This window comes from Procambarus clarkii, chromosome 14 (assembly GCF_040958095.1).
Source record: "Procambarus clarkii isolate CNS0578487 chromosome 14, FALCON_Pclarkii_2.0, whole genome shotgun sequence".
In the NCBI taxonomy this organism is placed as follows: Eukaryota; Metazoa; Arthropoda; class Malacostraca; order Decapoda; family Cambaridae; genus Procambarus; species Procambarus clarkii.
Genome location: NC_091163.1, coordinates 40,062,998 through 40,086,032, shown reverse-complemented (window position 1 = coordinate 40,086,032; position 23,035 = coordinate 40,062,998). Strand labels below are relative to the sequence as shown.

At 43.2% G+C, this 23,035-nt stretch overlaps 1 protein-coding gene across 1 annotated transcript in view; it reads left to right on the top strand.

Moving 5' to 3' along the window:
- LOC123751011 (lysosomal proton-coupled steroid conjugate and bile acid symporter SLC46A3) overlaps positions 1-23,035 on the top strand; it is a 37,208-nt gene that overhangs the window by 4,690 nt on the left and 9,483 nt on the right. Inside the window, exons 2-6 of the mRNA XM_069324525.1 lie at positions 3,529-3,681; positions 4,330-4,912; positions 5,109-5,204; positions 5,403-5,633; positions 22,211-22,367. Of these exons, the coding sequence (XP_069180626.1) occupies positions 3,529-3,681; positions 4,330-4,912; positions 5,109-5,204; positions 5,403-5,633; positions 22,211-22,367 (1,220 nt within the window). The remainder of the gene's footprint in view (positions 1-3,528; positions 3,682-4,329; positions 4,913-5,108; positions 5,205-5,402; positions 5,634-22,210; positions 22,368-23,035) is intronic.

Here is a 23,035-nt window from a genome sequence, read left to right as displayed (position 1 = left end):
AGACGGCTTGACGTTTGCGAGGCACTACACATTAAGAAGTCAACACCAGCAATCAACAGCCAATTAATGCACAACTATATTCTAACCACCTCAAGACTCCGCTCCAATATAGAAGCATCAAGAAATATGGACCAATAGGCTTTCTACAATCACTTCTATTCAATACCCATTGTTTCGTGTTCTGTCTTGTGTTGATGAATTTAAAACCCTATTAAATACCACCTCACCCCATCCACCTCACTCAAATGTAGATATAAACAAATCGAAGATGTGTAAGTTCTATTCACTTGTGTATGTGTAAACTAAAGTCTTTGAAAATGTAATAAGTTTTACGAAACGCGCTCAAGTGTCGCGTCAGACTAGAAATAAAAATGAATTTTGGAGAATTGATTTTTGAATTACCACCAACAGTTAAAAGAAATGTACGAAAGATTGAGAAAATTCGTGTTAGAATTATTTATCTTACTTTTTCGGTCATATTTAATAATATATGTCTACAGGAAAGACTGCTACCAAAATATATATATATATATATATATATATATATATATATATATATATATATATATATAGATATATATATATATATATATATATATATATATATATATATATATATATATATATATATATATATATATATATATATATCGCGGTACAGGAAAGGACGATTTCTTACTCTTTCGGCAGGCTTAGAGCTCTCTCTTGCCACAGAATAAAGTAAGCTTCACCTTATTAGCCTCCCCTGCAACAGAACCCACCAATCGACTTACAACCAGGTCCTCCCCCTGGAGGGATCAGGGCGACGAGAACGGTATATGTGTGAATGATTACGGTATAAACATGTATGGTGGAGACTAGCGGAGAGGCAGCCAGTGGCCTTCTTCCTCCTCCCTGCATCACTTCTCCATGCCTCACAAATCCTTGACTCTCGGTGTGTTGAAATGTCGCTGTTTCAAAATGTTCTGAAAGAAAGATGATGAGATGGTTCTTCAGTAGTGGCCTTGACTCGCTGGAGCGTCCTCGGAGCGTGTGAGAGATGAGGTGCGGCCATTGGAAGTGCAGATGTTCGATGATTTTAGGTTGTAAGGTGGGATCACTTGGTGGATATTTATATTAAAAGGCTGTGAGGTTCAGTCAGGTGATGCTCACAGGTGTGTGTGTGTGAGATACGACCATGTGCTGCCCCAGGTGTGTGAGGTAATTACCTGAGGTCTTATCACATACCTGATGCCTCAGGTGTGTGTGAGGTGTGACCATGTGCTGCCTCAGGTGTGTGTGAGGTGTGACCATGTGCTGCCTCAGGTGTGTGTGAGGTGTGACCATGTGCTGCCTCAGGTATGTGAGATATTTACCTGAGGGGCCACTGTCATTCAAGTGGCCTCGACGAGTACAGGAAGCTGGCGGCTTGTCAAAGGTCCCTCCATTTGTATAGCTGGATTGTAAAATTTAACAGAGTTTTGTCCTTTTCGGCTTCGGCGGGTAGGCGGTTCCATGGGCTTATAACCCTGTGGGTGAAAAAGCATCTTCTGTTCCCAGTCCTACATTGTGGCTTGTTGAGCTTGTCACTGTTGTTCCTTGTTTGTGTTACATTGTGGCTTGTCACTGTTGTTCCTTGTTTGTGTTACATTGTGGCTTGTTGAGCTTGTCACTGTTGTTCCTTGTTTGTGTTACATTGTGGCTTGTTGAGCTTGTCACTGTTGTTCCTTGTTTGTGTTACATTGTGGCTTGTTGAGCTTGTCACTGTTGTTCCTTGTTTGTGTTACATTGTGGCTTGTTGAGCTTGTCACTGTTGTTCCTTGTTTGTGTTACATTGTGGCTTGTTGAGCTTGTCACTGTTGTTCCTTGTTTGTGTTACATTGTGGCTTGTTGAGCTTGTCACTGTTGTTCCTTGTTTGTGTTACATTGTGGCTTGTTGAGCTTGTTACTGTTGTTCCTTGTTTGTGTTACATTGTGGCTTGTTGAGCTTGACACTGTTGTTCCTTGTTTGTGTTATATCTGACCTTTTGAAGACATTGCAAGAATCAACATTCTCCAAATTGTTTATTAACTTAAAAGTTTTGATGAGATCCGCCCTGTCATGTCTGGTTTGCAGTGTTGTTAGCCCTGTGGCCTTCAACCGTTCCTGATACGAGAGTTGTCTTAGTAATGGAATAATTTTTCTTGCCTGGTGTAGCATTTTCTTCAAAGTAGCTGTCCTTCTGAAGCTTAGATCGCCATGCTTGGATACAGTAATCCAAGTCGGGGCGCACCTGAGACATAGATCGCCATGCTTGGATACAGTAATCCAAGTCGGGGCGCATCTGAGACATAGATCGCCATGCTTGGAATACAGTAATCCATGTCGGGGCGCACCTGAGACATAGATCGCCATGCTTGGATACAGTAATCCAAGTCGGGGCGCACCTGAGACATAGATCGCCATGCTTGGATACAGTAATCCAAGTCGGGGCGCACCTGAGGCATTGATCGCCATGCTTGGATACAGTAATCCAAGTCGGGGCGCACCTGAGACATAGATCGCCATGCTTGGATACAGTAATCCAAGTCGGGGCGCACCTGAGACATATTCAGTTGTATCTTTACCTTCTTTTCCTTAAAGTCAAAGATACGCTTGATTATTCTAAGAGTTTGGCTAGTTTTTTCCTGCTGCTCTTACCCGTTGTGCAAGTTTCGGTGAATGATTCATTTTGACTCAAGGTCCTTTTCTTCATTACTGTGTTGCAAGGTAGTGGTGTTCATTTGGTAGTTGTGACGGGGGATGTTGTGCTCCCTCATGAAAGGTCTGGCATTTTTCAACATTAAAAAGCCTTTGCCAGTCATCTGACTATATGTGGAGTTCATGTAGATCCCCTTTGTAAGGCCTTAGTATCATTTTTTCTCCCACTGTACCATAAACCTTTGTGTCATCAGCAAATTTGATGATGTGGTTTGTAATATTCTCATCTATGTCGCTGATGTGTATGAGAAAAAGGGTTGGCCCCAAAATGAACCCTTGTGGGACCCCCACTCATCACATTTACCCAGTCAGATTCATTCCCATTTAGCACTACCCTTTGTTTTCTATGTTTTAACCATTGTTTTATCTATTCCAGTATTCTCCCCATTTATTCCATGTGCCTGTAATGTCCTTGCCAGTCTCTCATGTGGTTCCTTGTCAAAAGGTTCAGCAAAGTTCATGTTTACTACGTCTTCCTGAAGCCCTTTGTCTGAGTAGCTGGTTACCGTTTTCAAAAAATGTGAGCAGGTTAGTTAGGCAGGATCTATTTTCTAGCAAACCCATGTTACGTTGATTTTATAAGATTGTTCTCTGTGAGATGTTGTAAGATTCCCTCCCTGAGGATTCTCTCCGTCAGCGTGCAGATGGGAGATGTCAAGCTTATTGGCCGGTAGTTTTCTGCCGAACTCTTTCTGCCTTTTTTGAAAATAAGGAGAACATTTGCATATGACCATGTGATGCCCCAGGTGTGTGAGATATGACCATGTGATGCCCCAGGTGTGTGAGATAATACCATGTGATGCCCTCAGGTATGCGCCAACTTGTCGGCTCATCCGGAGGAGAGTGTGCGCGTCCAGCGAGAGTTCTCAGTCTTCACCTTCTACAACAGCATCATCTTGTCTGTGTTGCCTCTCGTCTTTGTCCTCTTCATGGGAGCCTGGAGTGACAAGTATGGACGGAAGGTCAGTTTTGGACGTCTAGTTGACGTCTCTCTCTCTCCTCCACACCTGTGGATGCCTTGTTGATGTCTCTCTCTCTCCTCCACACCTGTGGACGTCTAGTTGACGTCTCTCTCTCTCCTCCACACCTGTGGACGTCTAGTTGACGTCTCTCTCTCTCTCCTCCACCCCTGTGGACGTCTTGTTGACGTCTCTCTCTCTCCTCCACACCTGTGGACGTCTTCTTGATGTCTCTCTCCTCCACACCTGTGGACGTCTTCTTGATGTCTCTCTCCTCCACACCTGTGGACGTCTTCTTGATGTCTCTCTCCTCCACACCTGTGGATGTCTCTCTCTCTCCTCCACACCTGTGGACGTTTTGTTGATGTCTCTCTCTCTCCTCCACACCTGTGGACGTCTTCTTGATGTCTCTCTCCTCCATAGTAGTGGAGACCAAATTACTTCTTGTCAATCTTACCCATCTATCAAATGTACTTTATTGCATATTTTTCTGTACATCAAACTTTCTGCATCTAGTGTGAATTTAATATTTTTTCTTTCTAAACATATCAGATGCAAACAAAAGTCAATAATAGATAAACTGTTTTCGAAAGAATTGGAAACGAAACATCATTCGTAAAAACAATAATTTTTACGATTTATTTTGTCCAGATTCCCTTATTGATGACGGTGGTGGGTCATGCCTTTTTCTCTGGGGGCTACCTGCTGGCCAACTGGCAGACCAGCTGGCCGGTGGAGGTGATCTACTTTGTAACGTTCCTCGAGGCCTTGGGAGGCGCTAATGTTGGTCTCCTGTCCTCTACCGTCAGCTACATCAGCGACGTCAGCAAGGAAGCTCAGCGCACGTCTCGCATCAGCACTGCCAACTCCATGTGGTTCTTGGGTGCACCAATCGGCACTCTGGTAGGCGCTTTGATCATCAAATACAGCGGCTATAATATGGCTCTGGGCCTCGTCTTGTTGGCTTATGTTTTCTTAACTCTTTACGTGGTGGTCTTCATCAAAGAGAGTCACGGACCCTTCGCCAAGAAGGAACTTCAGGCTCGAGGCTCCATCAAGGACGAGTCCAGCTTACAGGCGAAGGACGTGACAGTCACAACTATGGTGGCGGACTTCTTCAACTGGAGGCGCGTTGTAGAGTCCTTCAAGACAGCGTTCATGAAACGTGAAGGCAACGACAGGATTGTCCTCATGGCTGTGATAGCTGCCAACATGATCCGACGCATGGCCAGAGGCAAGTGCATTTTATCATTCACTTTACCTCTTCCAAGAATCAAATTGACATTTTTATCAGAATGTGTGGAAACATAAATTCCAAGTTGCGTTGATTTGTATATTTGGTATAGAAGGAGGTGTGTGGCGTGACAAAGTGTGCGGTGTGGTAACGTATGAGGCGTGACAAAGTGGTGATGACTTACATTGTGTTTCAGGGTTCTTCATGTACATGTTTGTGCGTCGGGCCCTTCACTGGGACGCTACTTACTACGGCTACTGGATCACTTACCGCAACCTGCTGGCTGCTCTTGGTAAGTCTTCCACTACTGACCTATCTCTTATATGCTCCCATCATATATACAATTGTCTCAAGCTAGTGGTAAGTCTTCCACTACTGACCTGTCTCTTATATGCTCACATCATATATATAATTGTGTCAAGTTAGTGTCAGGTGAATGATAAGGTTACCTGTTCCTTACCTATTAACCTAACGCTGAGGCCACCTCCAGGTTCGCTGTTCCTGGTCCCAGTCCTGACGCGGCTGCTGTCGTTCACTGATATATCCCTGGTGGTGGTGGGGACGCTGTCAATGATCGGAGAGTACGTGTGTTATGGGCTGGTCGGCGGGCCCCCTCAAGCCTTCCTCATGTGGCTGGGGCCCCTGGCAAGTCTTATCTCAAACGCGATGGTCATCTCCTTCAGATCCATGTCCACTAAACTTGTCAGCGGAAAGGAGAAGGGTGAGTGAACTGTTATTCTATTCTCTGATTTTCGTCATGTGAGGAATTCCCTGGAAATATAATGACTTTTATTATTTAAGCATTTTTGGTTGTTACTTTGTCTTCTGTTGGTTATCACTCAGCTCTATCTCATGCTAAAGAATTTATACCCTACAAATGCAGTTTTTAAAACAGTTCCAGTTAGAAAACCTTTTTTATATCAGTATCTTTAAAAAATTTGAATTTGTAAGCAATAATCCACAGGTGAACCAGCACAGGGGACGCCGGTTCCTCTGTGGGTTACTTAATGTGACCTTTGTTATTGTCGCCTCCCTATTTTCCCTCCCCATTTTCTTCCGTTCCCCATGCCGGGCCCCATATAGCAGACTCCTCTGCCTGGATACCCTCATTTGCTACAGAAGATGGCCCCATGCTGGGGGGAAAAACGCTCTCTCTCTCTCTCTCTCTCTCTCTCTCTCTCTCTCTCTCTCTCTCTCTCTCTCTCTCTCTCTCTCTCTCTCTCTCTCTCTCTCTCTCTCTCTCTCTCTCTCTCTCTCTCTCTCTCTCTCTCTCTCTCTCTCTCTCCTCTCTCTCTCTCTCTCTCTCTCTCTCTCTCTCTCTCTCTCTCTCTCTCTCTCTCCCTCTCTCTCTCTCTCTCTCTCTCTCTCCCCCTCTCTCTCTCTCTCTCTCTCTCTCTCTCTCTCTCTCTCTCTCTCTCTCTCTCTCTCTCTCCCTCTCTCTCTCCCTCTCTCTCTCTCTCTCTCTCTCTCTCCCTCTCTCTCTCTCTCTCTCTCTCTCTCTCTCTCTCTCTCTCTCTCTCTCTCTCTCTCTCTCTCCCTCTCTCTCTCCCTCTCTCTCTCTCTCTCTCTCTCTCTCTCCCTCTCTCTCTCTCTCTCTCTCTCTCTCTCTCTCTCTCTCTCTCTCTCTCCCTCTCTCTCTCTCTCTCTCTCTCTCTCTCTCTCTCTCTCTCTCTCTCTCTCTCTCTCTCTCTCTCTCTCTCCCTCTCTCCCTCTCTCTCAATCTCTCTCCCTCTCTCTCCCTCTCTCTCTCTCTCTCTCTCTCTCTCTCTCTCCCTCTCTCTCTCTCTCTCTCTCTCTCTCTCTCCCTCTCTCTCTCTCTCTCTCTCTCTCTCTCTCTCTCTCTCTCTCTCTCTCTCTCTGTCTGTCTGTCTCTCTCTCTCTCTCTCTCTCTCTCTCTCTCTCTCTCTCTCTCTCTCTCTCTCTCTCTCTCTCTAGCCCACATTCTCACGTGTGCCCCAATGAATGAGGTGATTTGATAAGATACTATGCCCAAGATTACCATCAGAGCGCCGTCGGGATGGTGGGGTAAATAGCTTCGGCTACCATCATCTTTTGAACGGTCGTGATGGTCGGGTGGTGAAGGTGACCTGTACACCAGATGTTTAGTGCTCCTGGCAGTATGGGTTCGAGTCACTTCTGGGGTGTAAGTTTCGGTTATATATATATATATATATATATATATATATATATATATATATATATATATATATATATATATATATATATATATATATATATATATATATATATATATATATATATATATAGGTAGCAGTCTTTCCTGTAGACATATATTATTAAATATGACCGAAAAAGTAAGATTAATAATTCTAACACGAATTTTCTCAATCTTTCGTACATTTCTTTTCAATGAAAAGAATTTTCTTTTCAATTTCTTTTCTTTGAAAAGAAATGTACGAAAGATTGAGAAAATTCGTGTTAGAATTATTAATCTTACTTTTTCGGTCATATTTAATAATATATATATATATATATATATATATATATATATATATATATATATATATATATATATATATATATATATATAACTGAAAACTCACACCCCAGAAGTGACTCGAACCCATACTCCCAGGAGCAACGCAACTGGTATGTACAAGACGCCTTAATCCACTTGACCATCACGACCGGACATAATGAGGTGATAGCATTGCCCAAGATTACTATCCGAGTGCCGGCGGTGGGGTGGTTCAAATAGCCTCGGCTATCACCTCATTATGTCCGGTCGTGATGGTCAAGTGGATTAAGGCGTCTTGTACATACCAGTTGCGTTGCTCCTAGGAGTATGGGTTCGAGTCACTTCTGGGGTGTGAGTTTTCAGTTGCATATTGTCCTGGGGACCATTCAGGCTTGTTCGCATTTGTGTTCCTCACGTGTGCCCCAAAGAATGAGGTGATTTGGTAAAATGCTATGCCCAAGATTACTATCCGAGTGCCGGCGGTGGGGTGGTTCAAATAGCCTCGGCTATCACCTCATTATGTCCGGTCGTGATGGTCAAGTGGATTAAGGCGTCTTGTACATACCAGTTGCGTTGCTCCTGGGAGTATGGGTTCGAGTCACTTCTGGGGTGTGAGTTTTCAGTTGCATATTGTCCTGGGGACCATTCAGGCTTGTTCGCATTTGTGTTCCTCACGTGTGCCCCAAAGAATGAGGTGATTTGGTAAAATGCTATGCCCAAGATTACTATCCGAGTGCCGGCGGTGGGGTGGTTCAAATAGCCTCGGCTATCACCTCATTATGTCCGGTCGTGATGGTCAAGTGGATTAAGGCGTCTTGTACATACCAGTTGCGTTGCTCCTGGGAGTATGGGTTCGAGTCACTTCTGGGGTGTGAGTTTTCAGTTGCATATTGTCCTGGGGACCATTCAGGCTTGTTCGCATATATATATATATTTATATATATATATATATATATATATATATATATATATATATATATATATATATATATATATATATATATATATATATATAGTCAACGGAATAATGTTACAGCACTCAGGGAAAACACTTCCAACAGCTTCATTCCGATGAAGACCCAACTAGAAGCCATCAAAGACATCGGTTGGAACCTTGGAGTTCATCCCCAAAGCTGCTCGCTCTCAAGCAACATGCAAACTATGCAGCGTCTTGAAGAAGGGTAATGACTCTCCCGGAACCATCCAAGCATGGCGCAACCTTCTCCTGTTTGGTAACACTCCTAGCTGTTCCTGCAAGGAGAGACAAATCATTAGCTTCTTCAGTCATGATGGCTATAAATTGTTTTCCTAGAGAGGACACCCGTGCCAAAAACCACGCACCGCAGGAAAGGTATTAACAACAAAACCGAGACATCGAAAATCAGAGCAACAGTCAGCAAGAAAATAGAAGAAGGCCACACAGTTGGGTCAATCAGAGTCATCACCAGCAAGGACACAGTTGCCATCAGAGATGCGGATACAACATAATCCTTGAGAGGTAAACACACACCCTGAGCTGCACGTGATGACAGTGTTCTCCTAGTCGGTGTCACCAGAGCAGAACCCCTGTGTGTGTGCTCGAATCTGTGGTGCATAAAGCAGCTTAATCCTTCCCACCAGGATCAGCAGGCGGGTTCACAGGACTAAGACCCAACCACATCAAACAAATGCTCAAGCCTGCACTGGGAGACATTGCACAGGGCATCCTCGTGAAATTAACAAGACTCTCCAACACTATGTCTCGCCCGGCAACATACCAGAGACCATACTACCTCTCTTTTTTGGCGCTACCCTCTGTGCTCTGAAGAAAAAGGAGTCAGGTATTAGACCGATAGCTGTGGGCAATTCACTCCGGCGCCTCGTCGCTAAGGCTGCTGCTAGAACAGTTAGCCAGGCAGCAGCAGACATGCTGAAGCCAAAACAGCTTGGGTTTGGCATTCCCAAAGGCGTGTGAGGCAGCGGCTCATGCAGCTAGAGCCTACATAGCCAACATTACAGATGAAAAAATCCTGGTAAAACATGGATTTCAAAAATGTTTTTAGTCTGGTTAGAAGGGATGCAGTGCTGAGTACAGTTCATCGATTTTTCCTTCCCTCTACCCGTTTGTAAACGCATGTTACAGCAAGAATCTAACTCTGTTATTCGGGGTGGTTATCTATCTTGAGATGACTTCGGGGCTTTAGGGTCCCCACGGCCCGGTCCTCGACCAGGCCTCCACCCCCAGGAAGCAGCCCGTGACAGCTGACTAACTCCCAGGTACCTATTTACTGCTAGGTAATCAGGGTGAAAGAAACTCTGCCCATTGTTTCTCGCCGGCGGCCGGGATCGAACCCGGAACTACAGGATCACGTGTCCAGTGTCCTGTCCGCTCAGCCACCGGGGAGCATAAAACTGAATCACAAAGAGGTGATTCAGTTTCATGGAGCAAGGGGATTACCCAACAGGGTGACTTCCTTGCTCCTTTTCTTTTCTGCCTAGTCATCAAGGAAGTGATGACTTTAGTCTCCGTGGTGTAGTGGTAAGACACTCGCCTGGCGTTCCGCGAGCGCTATGTCATGGGTTCGTATCCTGGCCGGGGAAGATTTACTGGGAGCAAATCCTTAACTGTAGCCCCTGTTTAACGCAACAGTAAAATGTGTACTTGGTTGTAACAACGATTCTTCGCGGCGGGGATCGTATTCCAGGGACCTGCCCGAAACGCTACGCGTACTAGTGGCTGTACAAGAATGTAACAACTCTTGTATATATCTCAAAAAAAAAAAATGTCAATGATAACCTGTCCAGTGAGCTCAACATATGGTTTTTGGATGATGGTACTTTAGCTGGCTCACCAGACTCCCTCCTGGGCGACATAAGAATAATTCAGGAGCAAGTCTAGGCCTAACCCTGAACTCTTCCAAGTGCAAAATAAACTCCACCAACCAGCACATAATCAAGCGAATAAAGGTTGTTTTGCAAGATATCCAAATAACCAATCCTGAGGACAGCACACTCCTAGGAGCTTCTCTTGGAGGGAATGCCATCTACGGGGTCCTTGGAAAGAAGATCACTGACTTGAAGAGGATGAACGAGAGGGTTGAAGACATCGATGCTCATGATGCACTTTACCTCATCACCAGATGTTTGTCCCTCCCCAGGCTGACCTACTTTCTTTCTCTCAGCGACTCACAGTGGAAAACAAGCCTCCCTTCCTGTCAGACTCGGGGGCCTCGGCGTTCGCACAGCAACACAAATTGCTGTACCAGAGTTCCTGTCCTTTTCAGTGGCTTCTGACAACCTGGTGAAGGAAATCCTACCTGAGTACCTCAGTCAACAGGCAGGGATACATGACCCCAGCTTTATGGACTGCACCACCAAATGGGTCTCTCTCGCAGGACCAGCACCTCAACCACTATCTTCTGAAGCTCACAAGCAATCCAGCTGGGATCACCCCATTGTAGACCAAGCAACTGTGACATGCCTAGAAGCTGCAACAACACCACATGACACTGCCTAACTTAGAGCTGTAGTTGGATATTAAGTTAAAATATTGAGCGAGATATTGATTAGGAGAGAAATCACGGTTTATTGCATATTTCAACGTTTCCCCCGATTGATGTCGTCTTCGCTTTTGGGGTACGTTGGGAGTCTTTGGCTTTCCGTCTTGCCCCGGGTAGGGAAGTGTTATTCGCTAAGTGGGGTGCACTGCAGCTGGCCTAGTTAGTATGATATATTTTAGTGGCAAGTAATTTACTTACTGAGGTGAGAGCGTACGTTCTTGGATGTAACCGGACCTGCAATATTAATGGGGTTAGTGGCACAAAGAAGACATGGGATCCAATCTCTATTTACTACACCACCAACCTTCTTTTATGCAGGCGATGAGTCACAATAACGTGGCTGAAGTATGTTGACCAGACCACACACTAGAAATTGAAGGGACGACGACGTTTCGGTCCGTCCTGGACCATTCTCAAGTCGATTGATTTGAGAATGGTCCAGGACGGACCGAAACGTCGTCGTCCCTTCAATTTCTAGTGTGTGGTCTGGTAAACAACCTTCTTTTATTTTGTTAGGATGCAGGTACAAGGCTCTGTTTAATAGTAGTAAAAAAATAGCTCTCTTGTAGGGCCAGAGCTTGAAGCGTTGTTCACTACTGTTGTTTGGAATGGTGGTGTTGACTCTGTTGGCTCCTAGCTTGTCGCGCTGTTTACACTCCACTCTCAGTTTACATTAAGAATCATACTTATTTCTTAGTGTCTTAATGTTAATACACATTTATGTGTACTTTTACACCACCATCCAGGTCCATAGTGTTCTGGTGTATGTGACGGAGTAATGTTTTATTTTTGTGTGTGTGTGGGAGGGTGTGAGGCGTGGGAGGGTGTGAGGCGTGGGAGGGTGTGAGGCGTGGGAGAGTGTGAGGCGTGGGAGGGTGTGAGGCGTGGGAGGGTGTGAGGCGTGGGAGGGTGTGAGGCGTGGGAGAGTGTGAGGCGTGGGAGGGTGTGAGGCGTGGGAGAGTGTGAGGCGTGGGAGGGTGTGAGGCGTGGGAGGGTGTGAGGCGTGGGAGAGTGTGAGGCGTGGGAGGGTGTGAGGCGTGGGAGGGTGTGAGGCGTGGGAGGGTGTGAGGCGTGGGAGGGTGTGAGGCGTGGGAGGGTGTGAGGCGTGGGAGGGTGTGAGGCGTGGGAGGGTGTGAGGCGTGGGAGGGTGTGAGGCGTGGGAGGGTGTGAGGCGTGGGAGGGTGTGAGGCGTGGGAGGGTGTGAGGCGTGGGAGGGTGTGAGGCGTGGGAGGGTGTGAGGTGTGGGAGAGTGTGAGGCGTGGGAGGGTGTGAGGTGTGGGAGAGTGTGAGGCGTGGGAGGGTGTGAGGCGTGGGAGGGTGTGAGGCGTGGGAGGGTGTGAGGCGTGGGAGGGTGTGAGGTGTGGGAGAGTGTGAGGCGTGGGAGGGTGTGAGGCGTGGGAGGGTGTGAGGCGTGGGAGGGTGTGAGGCGTGGGAGGGTGTGAGGCGTGGAGGGTGTGAGGCGTGGGAGGGTGTGAGGCGTGGGAGGGTGTGAGGCGTGGGAGGGTGTGAGGCGTGGGAGGGTGTGAGGTGTGGGAGGGTGTGAGGTGTGGGAGAGTGTGAGGCGTGGGAGGGTGTGAGGTGTGGGAGAGTGTGAGGCGTGGGAGGGTGTGAGGCGTGGGAGGGTGTGAGGCGTGGGAGGGTGTGAGGCGTGGGAGGGTGTGAGGCGTGGGAGGGTGTGAGGCGTGGGAGGGTGTGAGGCGTGGGAGGGTGTGAGGCGTGGGAGGGTGTGAGGCGTGGGAGGGTGTGAGGCGTGGGAGAGTGTGAGGCGTGGGAGGGTGTGAGGTGTGGGAGAGTGTGAGGCGTGGGAGGGTGTGAGGCGTGGGAGGGTGTGAGGCGTGGGAGGGTGTGAGGCGTGGGAGGGTGTGAGGTGTGGGAGAGTGTGAGGCGTGGGAGGGTGTGAGGTGTGGGAGAGTGTGAGGCGTGGGAGGGTGTGAGGCGTGGGAGGGTGTGAGGCGTGGGAGGGTGTGAGGCGTGGGAGGGTGTGAGGCGTGGGAGGGTGTGAGGCGTGGGAGGGTGTGAGGTGTGGGAGAGTGTGAGGCGTGGGAGGGTGTGAGGCGTGGGAGAGTGTGAGGCGTGGGAGGGTGTGAGGCGTGGGAGAGTGTGAGGCGTGGGAGGGTGTGAGTTGTGGGAGAGTGTGAGGCGTGGGAGGGTGTGAGGCGTGGGAGGGTGTGAGGCGTGGGAGGGTGTGAGGCGTGGGAGGGTGTGAGGCGTGGGAGGGTGTGAGGCGTGGGAGGGTGTGAGGCGTGGGAGAGTGTGAGGCGTGGGAGGGTGTGAGGCGTGGGAGAGTGTGAGGCGTGGGAGGGTGTGAGGCGTGGGAGGGTGTGAGGCGTGGGAGGGTGTGAGGCGTGGGAGGGTGTGAGGCGTGGGAGGGTGTGAGGCGTGGGAGGGTGTGAGGCGTGGGAGGGTGTGAGGCGTGGGAGAGTGTGAGGCGTGGGAGGGTGTGAGGCGTGGGAGGGTGTGAGGCGTGGGAGGGTGTGAGGCGTGGGAGGGTGTGAGGCGTGGGAGGGTGTGAGGCGTGGGAGGGTGTGAGGCGTGGGAGGGTGTGAGGCGCCGTTGTGCCCACACACTCTTCTCACTGTGGCAAGACCCTTTTATCACTCAAATAGAGTGTCTCGCTTTTTATGCACATTGTACGTGCAGTTGACACCACCATTCAGGTCCACAGTTGTTAAACGCCGGCAATTAAGCAGCTTGATCTTCCTGGAGTATCCTTAAGATGGACGGAGCAATGTGTCCGTCGTAGAGCATCTTGACACTGGACTGCGATCCAGCCCAAGATGGGCATAAGTTGCCCTGCTCTTTTTAATGATCCATTTATTGAAACATTAACCAAATGTATTTGGCTAAACAATTCTTGAGTATGTGCATTTATTTTGGAGTATTACAATGATATGGTTATTGCTGTTAGATGTAATTACATATCTTGATATGGATTCATTGATGGAGGACTTCCTGGGATGTATAAATCACAAAATGGTCATGATATACTCTTTGTTTCGAGAGAGCTTGGTTTGTTCTATAAATAGTTGCGCCTAGCCCATGTGCTTTCATAGACCATCACTATGACATGTTATGCTATAATGTTGGTGAACAATTTTCCACATCTTCGGGGGCGGGAAATAACGGCTCGGAGGCTATTATTTAGGACTGACGTGAAACAAACCTTTGCCAAGTTTACTCCCCATCGTTTTGATAGTAGATTTTGTTTGCACCACAAATTTTGTTTGCTTCTGTGCGGCTGTCCGTTGGGGACGGATGGGCTGTACTGGTGTCTCTGGACTGACATTTGTTGATGCTGGGTTTTGCCCAGGTTTTATCCGACCCGCGGACTCCAACTGTACTAGATTTTCTAGTGTTTTCAAAGATGTAGTTCCTTTAGACTGAACTTTAACTATCCTCAAAATGCCCTGATTGTCTGGGTTGGGGGTTCCTTACTCCATACTTCATTCTACCTATGTATAGGCAGAATCAATTTCCTTTACACCTTTTTTTGAGCATTACAGTCTTCAGGATAACTGGAGCAGTCATATCCGTTACTTCTAAATGAACTGCCCGAGTTATTGCACAGGAGAATAAAGAGATATACGCCTTTATTGGTCGTCTATCTTATGTACCTGTAAATTGTTTTTATCAGTTTCCTTAGTAATGAGAGGCTGGTACAGTCTATGGCCTGGACCTGTGGTTCTTCAACAGCAGTCATGGAATGTGTCACAATGACCTGTGGCTTTGTTCTGGCCAATTACCATTAACTAATCATCAAGGTCCCTAGTTCCAATTATCAACCTTTAGAAAGTACTTTAACTTCCTTACTCTTAGGCAGGCGATGAATCACAATAACGTGGCTAAAGTAATCGACTTGAGGTCCAGGACAGACCGAAACGTCGTCGTCCCTTCATCTTCTAGTGTGTGGTCTGGTCAAATTCCTTACTCTTATTTAAAGGTTCAGGAAATTTTTTATGGTATTTGGATTCTACTGTTCATGGATTGACTCCAGTCTTTCATCAATCATGTGACTGATTTCTACAGGTGATTGGCCTAGTCATGGTACTCAAACAGTTTCGGAATGATTTTGTTCCCCTGGAGTTTTTGTCTCAAAGCCTAGTACTGGCCCAGTTATTGTCTGGGCCAGCCTAGTACTGGCCCAGTTATTGTCTGGGCCAGCCTAGTACTGGCCCAGTTATTGTCTGGGCCAGCCTAGTACTGGCCCAGTTATTGTCTGGGCCAGCCTAGTACTGGCCCAGTTATTGTCTGGGCCAGCCTAGTACTGGCCCAGTTATTGTCTGGGCCAGCCTAGTACTGGCCCAGTTATTGTCTGGGCCAGCCTAGTACTGGCCCAGTTATTGTCTGGGCCAGCCTAGTACTGGCCCAGTTATTGTCTGGGCCAGCAAAGTACTGGCCCAGTTATTGTCTGGGCCAGCCTAGTACTGGCCCAGACAATAACTTTCCTCCTTCAAATTCCAACAAGTACATTTGTATTGTTTTATGTTTCCCCAAGAAAAATATATGGTAGTAATCATCACCCATAAGGATGTCATATCTGTTATGTAGTCAAAAGTTTATTTGGGAATCTGCTAAAATAATCCCTTTTTGTTAAGAGAATTTTGCTGTGGCAGTGAGACCATTAACTTATAGGTCTCTGTTGGCATTGATTCTACAACAGTTGTATACACTGACCTTATATATGTCCCTACACGAACTAGGCCTTTTACCACTTTGTATTCTTGGTGACCTGAAATTGAAATTGAAATAAGTTTATTGAGGTAAAATACACACAAAGGGATGAGGTAGCTCAAGCTATTCTCACCCCAGTTCAGTACAACGTGTTAATATATACATAGACACACATCACAAATAAACATATTTCTTGGTGTTAACCAGACCACACACTAAAAGTTGAAGGGACGACGACGTTTCCGTCCGTCCTGGACCATTCTCAAGTCGATTGAGAATTGATTGGTCTGGTCAACATACTTCAGCCACGTTATTGTGACTCATCGCCTGCATATTTCTTGGTGACCTGTGTTGGTCAAAAATCCAGAAATGTTTAGGGTGATTGTTTGCACAGTCTCAAGGTGCAGATCATCTGAAAGTTTCTTTGTGATAAAAGTTCCCTGGGAACCCTGATCAAACAACTCTCAGGTAGGGATCTGGGTTCCTTTATTCAATGTTGTTAGTTTTGCAGTAGGCGAAGCAGCTGCTGCAGCAAATTTTGCCTTCAAAGTGTTTACATCATTTTGTGCCCCTGCAGAATTGTACTGTTGCTGAGGCTGTTTCCTCTCCTTTGGGTTTTGTAGATCGATTAGCATTACTACTAGATTCACCACGAAGAACAGTATGGTACCATCCCTTTCCACAATTGGCCAGTCTCCGTTGTGTAGTGAAGTCTCCGTGGTGTAGTGTTAAGACACTCGCCTGGCGTTCCGCGAGCGCTATGTCATGGGTTCGTATCCTGGCCGGGGAGGATTTACTGGGCGCAATTCCTTAACTGTAGCCTGTGTTTAACGCAACAGTAAAATGTGTACTTGGATGAAAAAACTATTCTTCGCGGCAGGGGATCGTATTCCAGGGACTTGCCCGAAACGCTACGCGTACTAGTGGCTGTTTACTAATTTTGACAATTTCTTAGCTCAGTTGCACAAGTTGTAGATCATGCTTTCTTACACAGTGTGTTCATCTATTCAATTGTTTCAACTGATTAAGTGTGCTTGGACAGTCAGTATATGTAGGACACTGATACACCCAATGAATTTCTTCACGTAATAAACATTTTGACCAGTTCATTACACCCTTCAGCTTCGTCATCTTAGGTGCTATTGTCTCTACTGGCTTTGATGGACTCACTACTTAAGTGCCTATTCTACTCTGCTTCCATTTAGTGGTTGCATTTTGTTGCTAATTGGGCTTTGTACCCTTATTTTGGACATTTTTGGTTTTGTCCGGAGAGACTTGAGTGTTCTTTCTTTGAGCTCTAAATTCGCTGTGTCCACAGATGGGAGACAACTGTCTTTAACCTGTCAAATATGTCATTGAAGATGTAATATGTCTTGTTCTGTAGTGTGAGCACATTATAACCAATATATCTTCAGTTAATTTATGTTCAGTGTCGAGTTTTAAACTCCATTCAGAATGACTTACATTAACTTTAGTGCCAAAGTGCATTAATTAAAGATTCTACCTACAACCTGAAACTTTGTAGGGAATCAGGTTTGTTACTGGGGTGGAGGTAGATCACTTAACTCATAGTAAACGGTTTGCAGTTGCCAGTTCTGTGTTAGAATAACTGGACTGTGACATCATAATTGACATCGGTTAAGGTTAAATTTGCTTTCACAGCTCTCGCTTCCCCTTTAAATTGGGCTTTTAGGTATGAGAACGTATTTACTTTACTTATCGATGCCTGTGAATTTATGTCTCAAAAAGCTACCAGAAATCATCCCAGTTTTCCTCATTTAGCCCAGTAAAAGTGGCTAGACTTAGCTTTGGAAGCTGGAGCTGTTGTGGCATCAAATTTGATGCCACACTTGTAGTTATATTAGTACTTTTATATTGTATAAGTATGGCTATTATCGGATCCAATGTGTCCTGTCCATCATCTTCATACTGGGCCTCGGTGTTCATAATGTCTTCCATATCTGCATCTGATGTTTTGGAATCTGCTTGTAATAATAATAATAATAATAATAATAATAATAATTTTTATTTAGGCAAAGGTACATACATAAAGAGATTTTACAAAGTTTGTTGGCTTTATAGATAAGAGCTAGTACATACAATGCCTAAAGCCACTATTACGCAAAGCGTTTCGGGCAGGAAAAGACCCAAGTAAGGTTCTGTTTGTCTTTTGACTTATTCAAATTTGGCTGCAGCCACTTGGCAATATGTGTCAAGTTGTACATAGTCAAGTGGTATTTGATTAGATAAATCCTCACATCTCTTGATCGGTCTGGTCAGATGGCGTTTCAGACCTGCTAATTTTCTCTTATGTACTGCTAGAGTATATAATTATAATTATTATCTTATTTTATCTTATATATCTATCTTATCTTATCTTATATAATTATTATCTTATTATTATTATATATTATTATTATAATTATAATTATATAATTATAATTATAATTATATAATTATAATAATCATAATTATTGATTAACTGGTCTGGCCGTGCTCACTTAGTTAACATTATTGCCTTAAGACTAAGTGTGTTTGTGTATTATTGGCTTAAGACTAAGTGTGTTTGTGTATTATTGCCTTAAGACTAAGTGTGTTTGTTTGTGTATTATTGCCTTAAGACTAAGTGTGTTTGTGTATTATTGGCTTAAGACTAAGTGTGTTTGTCTGTGTTTGTATTTATTTTGATGACTAATTCAGTTTAGTTAACAGGATGTCATTACTGAAGTTCACTCCTCAATATTACACCAGAACTTTTCTCTTAACACTCTTAACAGAACTTTTCTCTTAACACTCTTAACAGAACTTTTATCTTAACACTCTTAACAGAACTTTTCTCTTAACACTCTTAACAGAACTTTTCTCTTAACACTCTTAACAGAACTTTTCTCTTAACACTCTTAACAGAACTCTTAACAGAACTTTTCTCTTAACACTCTTAACAGAACTCTTAACAGAACTTTTCTCAGTCATCAAAAGTGTAACATTTTGTATTAAAATGTGAAAAGGTATCCATATGCACCAACAGTGCAGAATTTGTTCTTAATTCTAATAATACCTTCTGGTATGTTACTTTTCCCAAGCCACTTAGAAGTCAGCAGCTTAATACTACGCTAATACTACTATAATTACTTTAGGTTCAAGTTAATAAAATAGGGTTAAGAATAAATTATACAGTAATGCACACTTTACAGTTAGGAACAAATATATAAAAATTTGCACTTTACTAATGCTTATAAACAAACAAGTATTATAATGTAATATAGAAGCTGTTTTTCTGTTAATTATAAGCAGTTGCTTTTAATTTCTTATAAAGCCAACTATTGTTGTGTAGGTAACTACCAAAAGGATTTATACATTGCGATAAATAGTAGGTTTACGCTTGTAGTTTAACAGTAGGTTTACGCTTGTAGTTTAACAGTAGGTTTACGCTTGTAGGTTAACAGTAGGTTTACGCTTGTAGTTTAAACAGTAGGTTTACGCTTGTAGTTTAACAGTAGGTTTACGCTTGTAGGTTTAACAGTAGGTTTACGCTTGTAGGTTAAACAGTAGGTTTACGCTTGTAGGTTTAACAGTAGGTTTACGCTTGTAGGTTTAACAGTAGGTTTACGCTTGTAGGTTTAACAGTAGGTTTACGCTTGTAGGTTTAACAGTAGGTTTACGCTTGTTGGTTTAACAGTAGGTTTACGCTTGTAGGTTAAACAGTAGGTTTACGCTTGTAGGTTTAACAGTAGGTTTACGCTTGTAGTTTAACAGTAGGTTTACCTGCCCGAAACGCTTTGCGTAATAGTGGCTTTAGGCATTGTATGTACTAGCTCTATCTATAAAGCCAACAAACTTTGTAAAATCTCTTTATGTATGTACCTTTATCTAAATTAAAATTATTATTATTATTATTATTATAGGTACTTTTGTTTTTTTGTTTTTACTGAACAAGTTAGCTAAGTCACTTTAGGTGAGGCTAGGCTAGGTTTTATACTAGAGTAAGTTAGGATAGGGTTGTGAAGGGTAAGGTACACCAGAACTGGTTCAAAGCCGACCAATTTTTAATGTGGGGTATTATACTCCAGTATCTGGTTCGAAGGACCAAATGTGGGATTTTTTTTTTTAAACTTCTAACTCCCTAAAATGAGGAACTAACTAGCCACTGGGATACAGTTTTTTCTTCTTGGGGTAGTGGACTGTATCTATTCTGTGTGTTCCCTAAATGGCTCAGTTTTCAGAGTGATCCAACAGAAATGAGTCTGCTTTTCACCTGTTGAATGAAACAAATCTCCACTTACCACGTGATAAAAAATAATAATATATATATATATATATATATATATATATATATATATATATATATATATATATATATATATATATATATATATATATTTATAAATTTTTTTTATAAAGTTTGTGAGGGTACCACCTCTGGTGCCAATGTGGGGACCCATAGCCTCGGAGAAGAAAATAAAAAGTATTCAGAGGAGACCTTGTGGTTTCTCACTGAACACTAATATTATCTTCTCCTACCACCTCCATTCTTTTGTTTGTACACATATATATTTACTTTATTTGAACTTTGTTACAAAAAAGGAGTTACATATGGGTTACAAAGATGGTTGACATACGTTGTCGAGTTCCTCCAGCTCCTCAGATGGCGGGCAGGAACCCTCGATGCAGTGCGCATTTCCCCTCTGTATCGCCACACTGAGGCGATATATATATATATATATATATATATATATATATATATATATATATATATATATATATATATATATATATATATATATATTATTATTATTATTTTTATCACGTGGTAAGTGGAGATTTGTTTCATTCAACAGGTGAAAAGCAGACTCATTTCTGTTGAATCACTCTGAAAACTGAGCCATTTAGGGAACACACAGAATAGATACAGTCCACTACCCCAAGAGATTGGATCACTGGAAATGATCCAATCTCTAGTTACTACACCACCAATCACCTCATATTTTGTTAGGATGCAGGTACTCTGTCTTACGATACTAAGACTTTAGCCCTCTTGGAGGGCCAAAGTCTTACGATACTAAGACTTTAGCCCTCTTGGAGGGCCAGAACTTGAACTGTTGTGTTAATTACTGTTGTTGGAATGGTGGTGTTGACTTTACAGGTTTTTAATTTCAGGCGTTGTTTACGTTCCACTAACAATTTATATTAAGAATCACACTTATTTCTTAAAATGGAGTGTCTTAATATTAATACACATTTATGTGATAATTTACACCACTATCCAGGTCCATTGATGTTAAACGGCTGCAAATAAAGCAGCGTGAACTTTGCGGAGTATCCTGGTGTATGAGCTGGAGAAATTTGTGTGTGTATGTGTGGGAGGGTGAGCAGCTGTGGTGATGTCTACACACTCTTCTCACTGTGGCAAGACCCTTTTATCACTTAAATAGAGTGTCCCGCTTTTTATGCACATTGTACGTGCAGTTCAGGGGCCAGATTCACGAAGCATTTACGCAAGCACTTACGAACGTGTACATCTTTCCTCAATCTTTGACGGCTTTGTTTACATTTGTTTAACAGTTTACAAGCATGAATACTTCCCAATCAACTGTTGTTATTGTTATAAGCAGCCTGCTGGTGCTTCGAAGTTCTTTAACTGTTGATTAATTGTAAACAAAGCCGCCAAAGATTGAGAAAAGATGTACAGGCTCGTAAGTGCTTGCGTAACTGCTTCGTGAATCTGACTCCTGGTCCACTGTTGGTAAATGGCAGCAATTAAGCAGCTTGAACTTCCTGGAGTATCCTTGTGGTGGCTGGAGCAATGTGTCTGTTGCACACCATCTCAACACTATATAACTCTATATAACACTATATAACACTATATAACACTATATAACACTATATAACACTATATAACACTATATAACACTATATAACACTATATAACACTATATAACACTATATAACACTATATAACACTATATAACACTATATAACACTATATAACACTATATAACACTATATAACACTATATAACACTATATAACACTATATAACACTATATAACACTATATAACACTATATAACACTATATAACACTATATAACACTATATAACACTATATAACACTATATAACACTATATAACACTATATAACACTATATAACTGGAGACTGCGATCTACCCCAAGGTGGGCATAGGTTGCCCTGCTCTTTTTAATGATCCATTTATACAAACATTAACCAAATGTATTTAGCTAAACAATTATTTATTGAGTATATGCATTTATTTGTGAGTATTACCATGATATACTTATAGCTGTTAGATGTAATGACATATCTTGATATGGATTCATTTATGGAGGCCTTCCAGGGATACATAGATCACAAAATGGTTACGATATGCTGACATGACACTCTCTCTGTCTCGAGAGAGCTTCGTTTGTTCTATAAATAGCTATGCCTGGCTTCTATAGACTTCCTTATCTATCCAAGATATAGTACTTCCATAGACTATTACTGTGATATGTTACGCTGTATTGTTGGTGGGAAATGTTCCACAATAGGTCCATTGGTATCAGGTATTTCATGGGAATTGCGTGTTGATCCGTTACTGTTTCTTGATCAGGTCGCATTAACGCGGTGATGTGTGCCCTGAACAGTCTGATGCCCATGATGGGCTACGCCGTCTACTCTCCTCTCTACTACAACACTGTCGACACCTTCCCCGCTGCCCAGTTCTTCTTTGCTGCCAGTCTCAACGTCATCATCATGGTCACTTTCATGTAAGTCATTATTGTTGTCAGTGTCGAGTATGTAAACCTTTATTGTCACTGTCGAGTATGTAAACCTTTATTGTCACTGTCGAGTATGTAAACCTTTTTGTCACTTTCATGTAAGTCATTATTGTTGTCACTGTCGAGTATGTAAACCTTTTTGTCACTTTCATGTAAGTCAATATTGTTGTCACTGTCGAGTATGTAAACCTTTTTGTCACTTTCATGTAAGTCAATATTGTTGTCACGGTTGTGTAGGTCAATGTACATAATCACTATTGTGTAAGTCAGTATCCAGTGTCGCTGTTGTGTAAGTCAATACATATTGTCACTATTGTGTAAGTCAATATCCAGTGTTGCTGCTATGCAAGACAATATACATAGTCACTATTTTGTAAGCCAATATGCGTTGATGCTGTTGTATCAATATGTATATTGTCATTTGTGTAAGTCAATATGTATATATAGTCACTTTTTTGTAAGTCAACATTTATATAGTATATTTTTATATATTTAGTCACTTTTTTTGTAAGTCTATATATATATATATATATATGTATATATATATATATATATATATATATATATATATATATATATATATATATATATATATATATATATATATATATATATATATATATATATAGTATTATATACTGTGGGTTGGTTGGTGT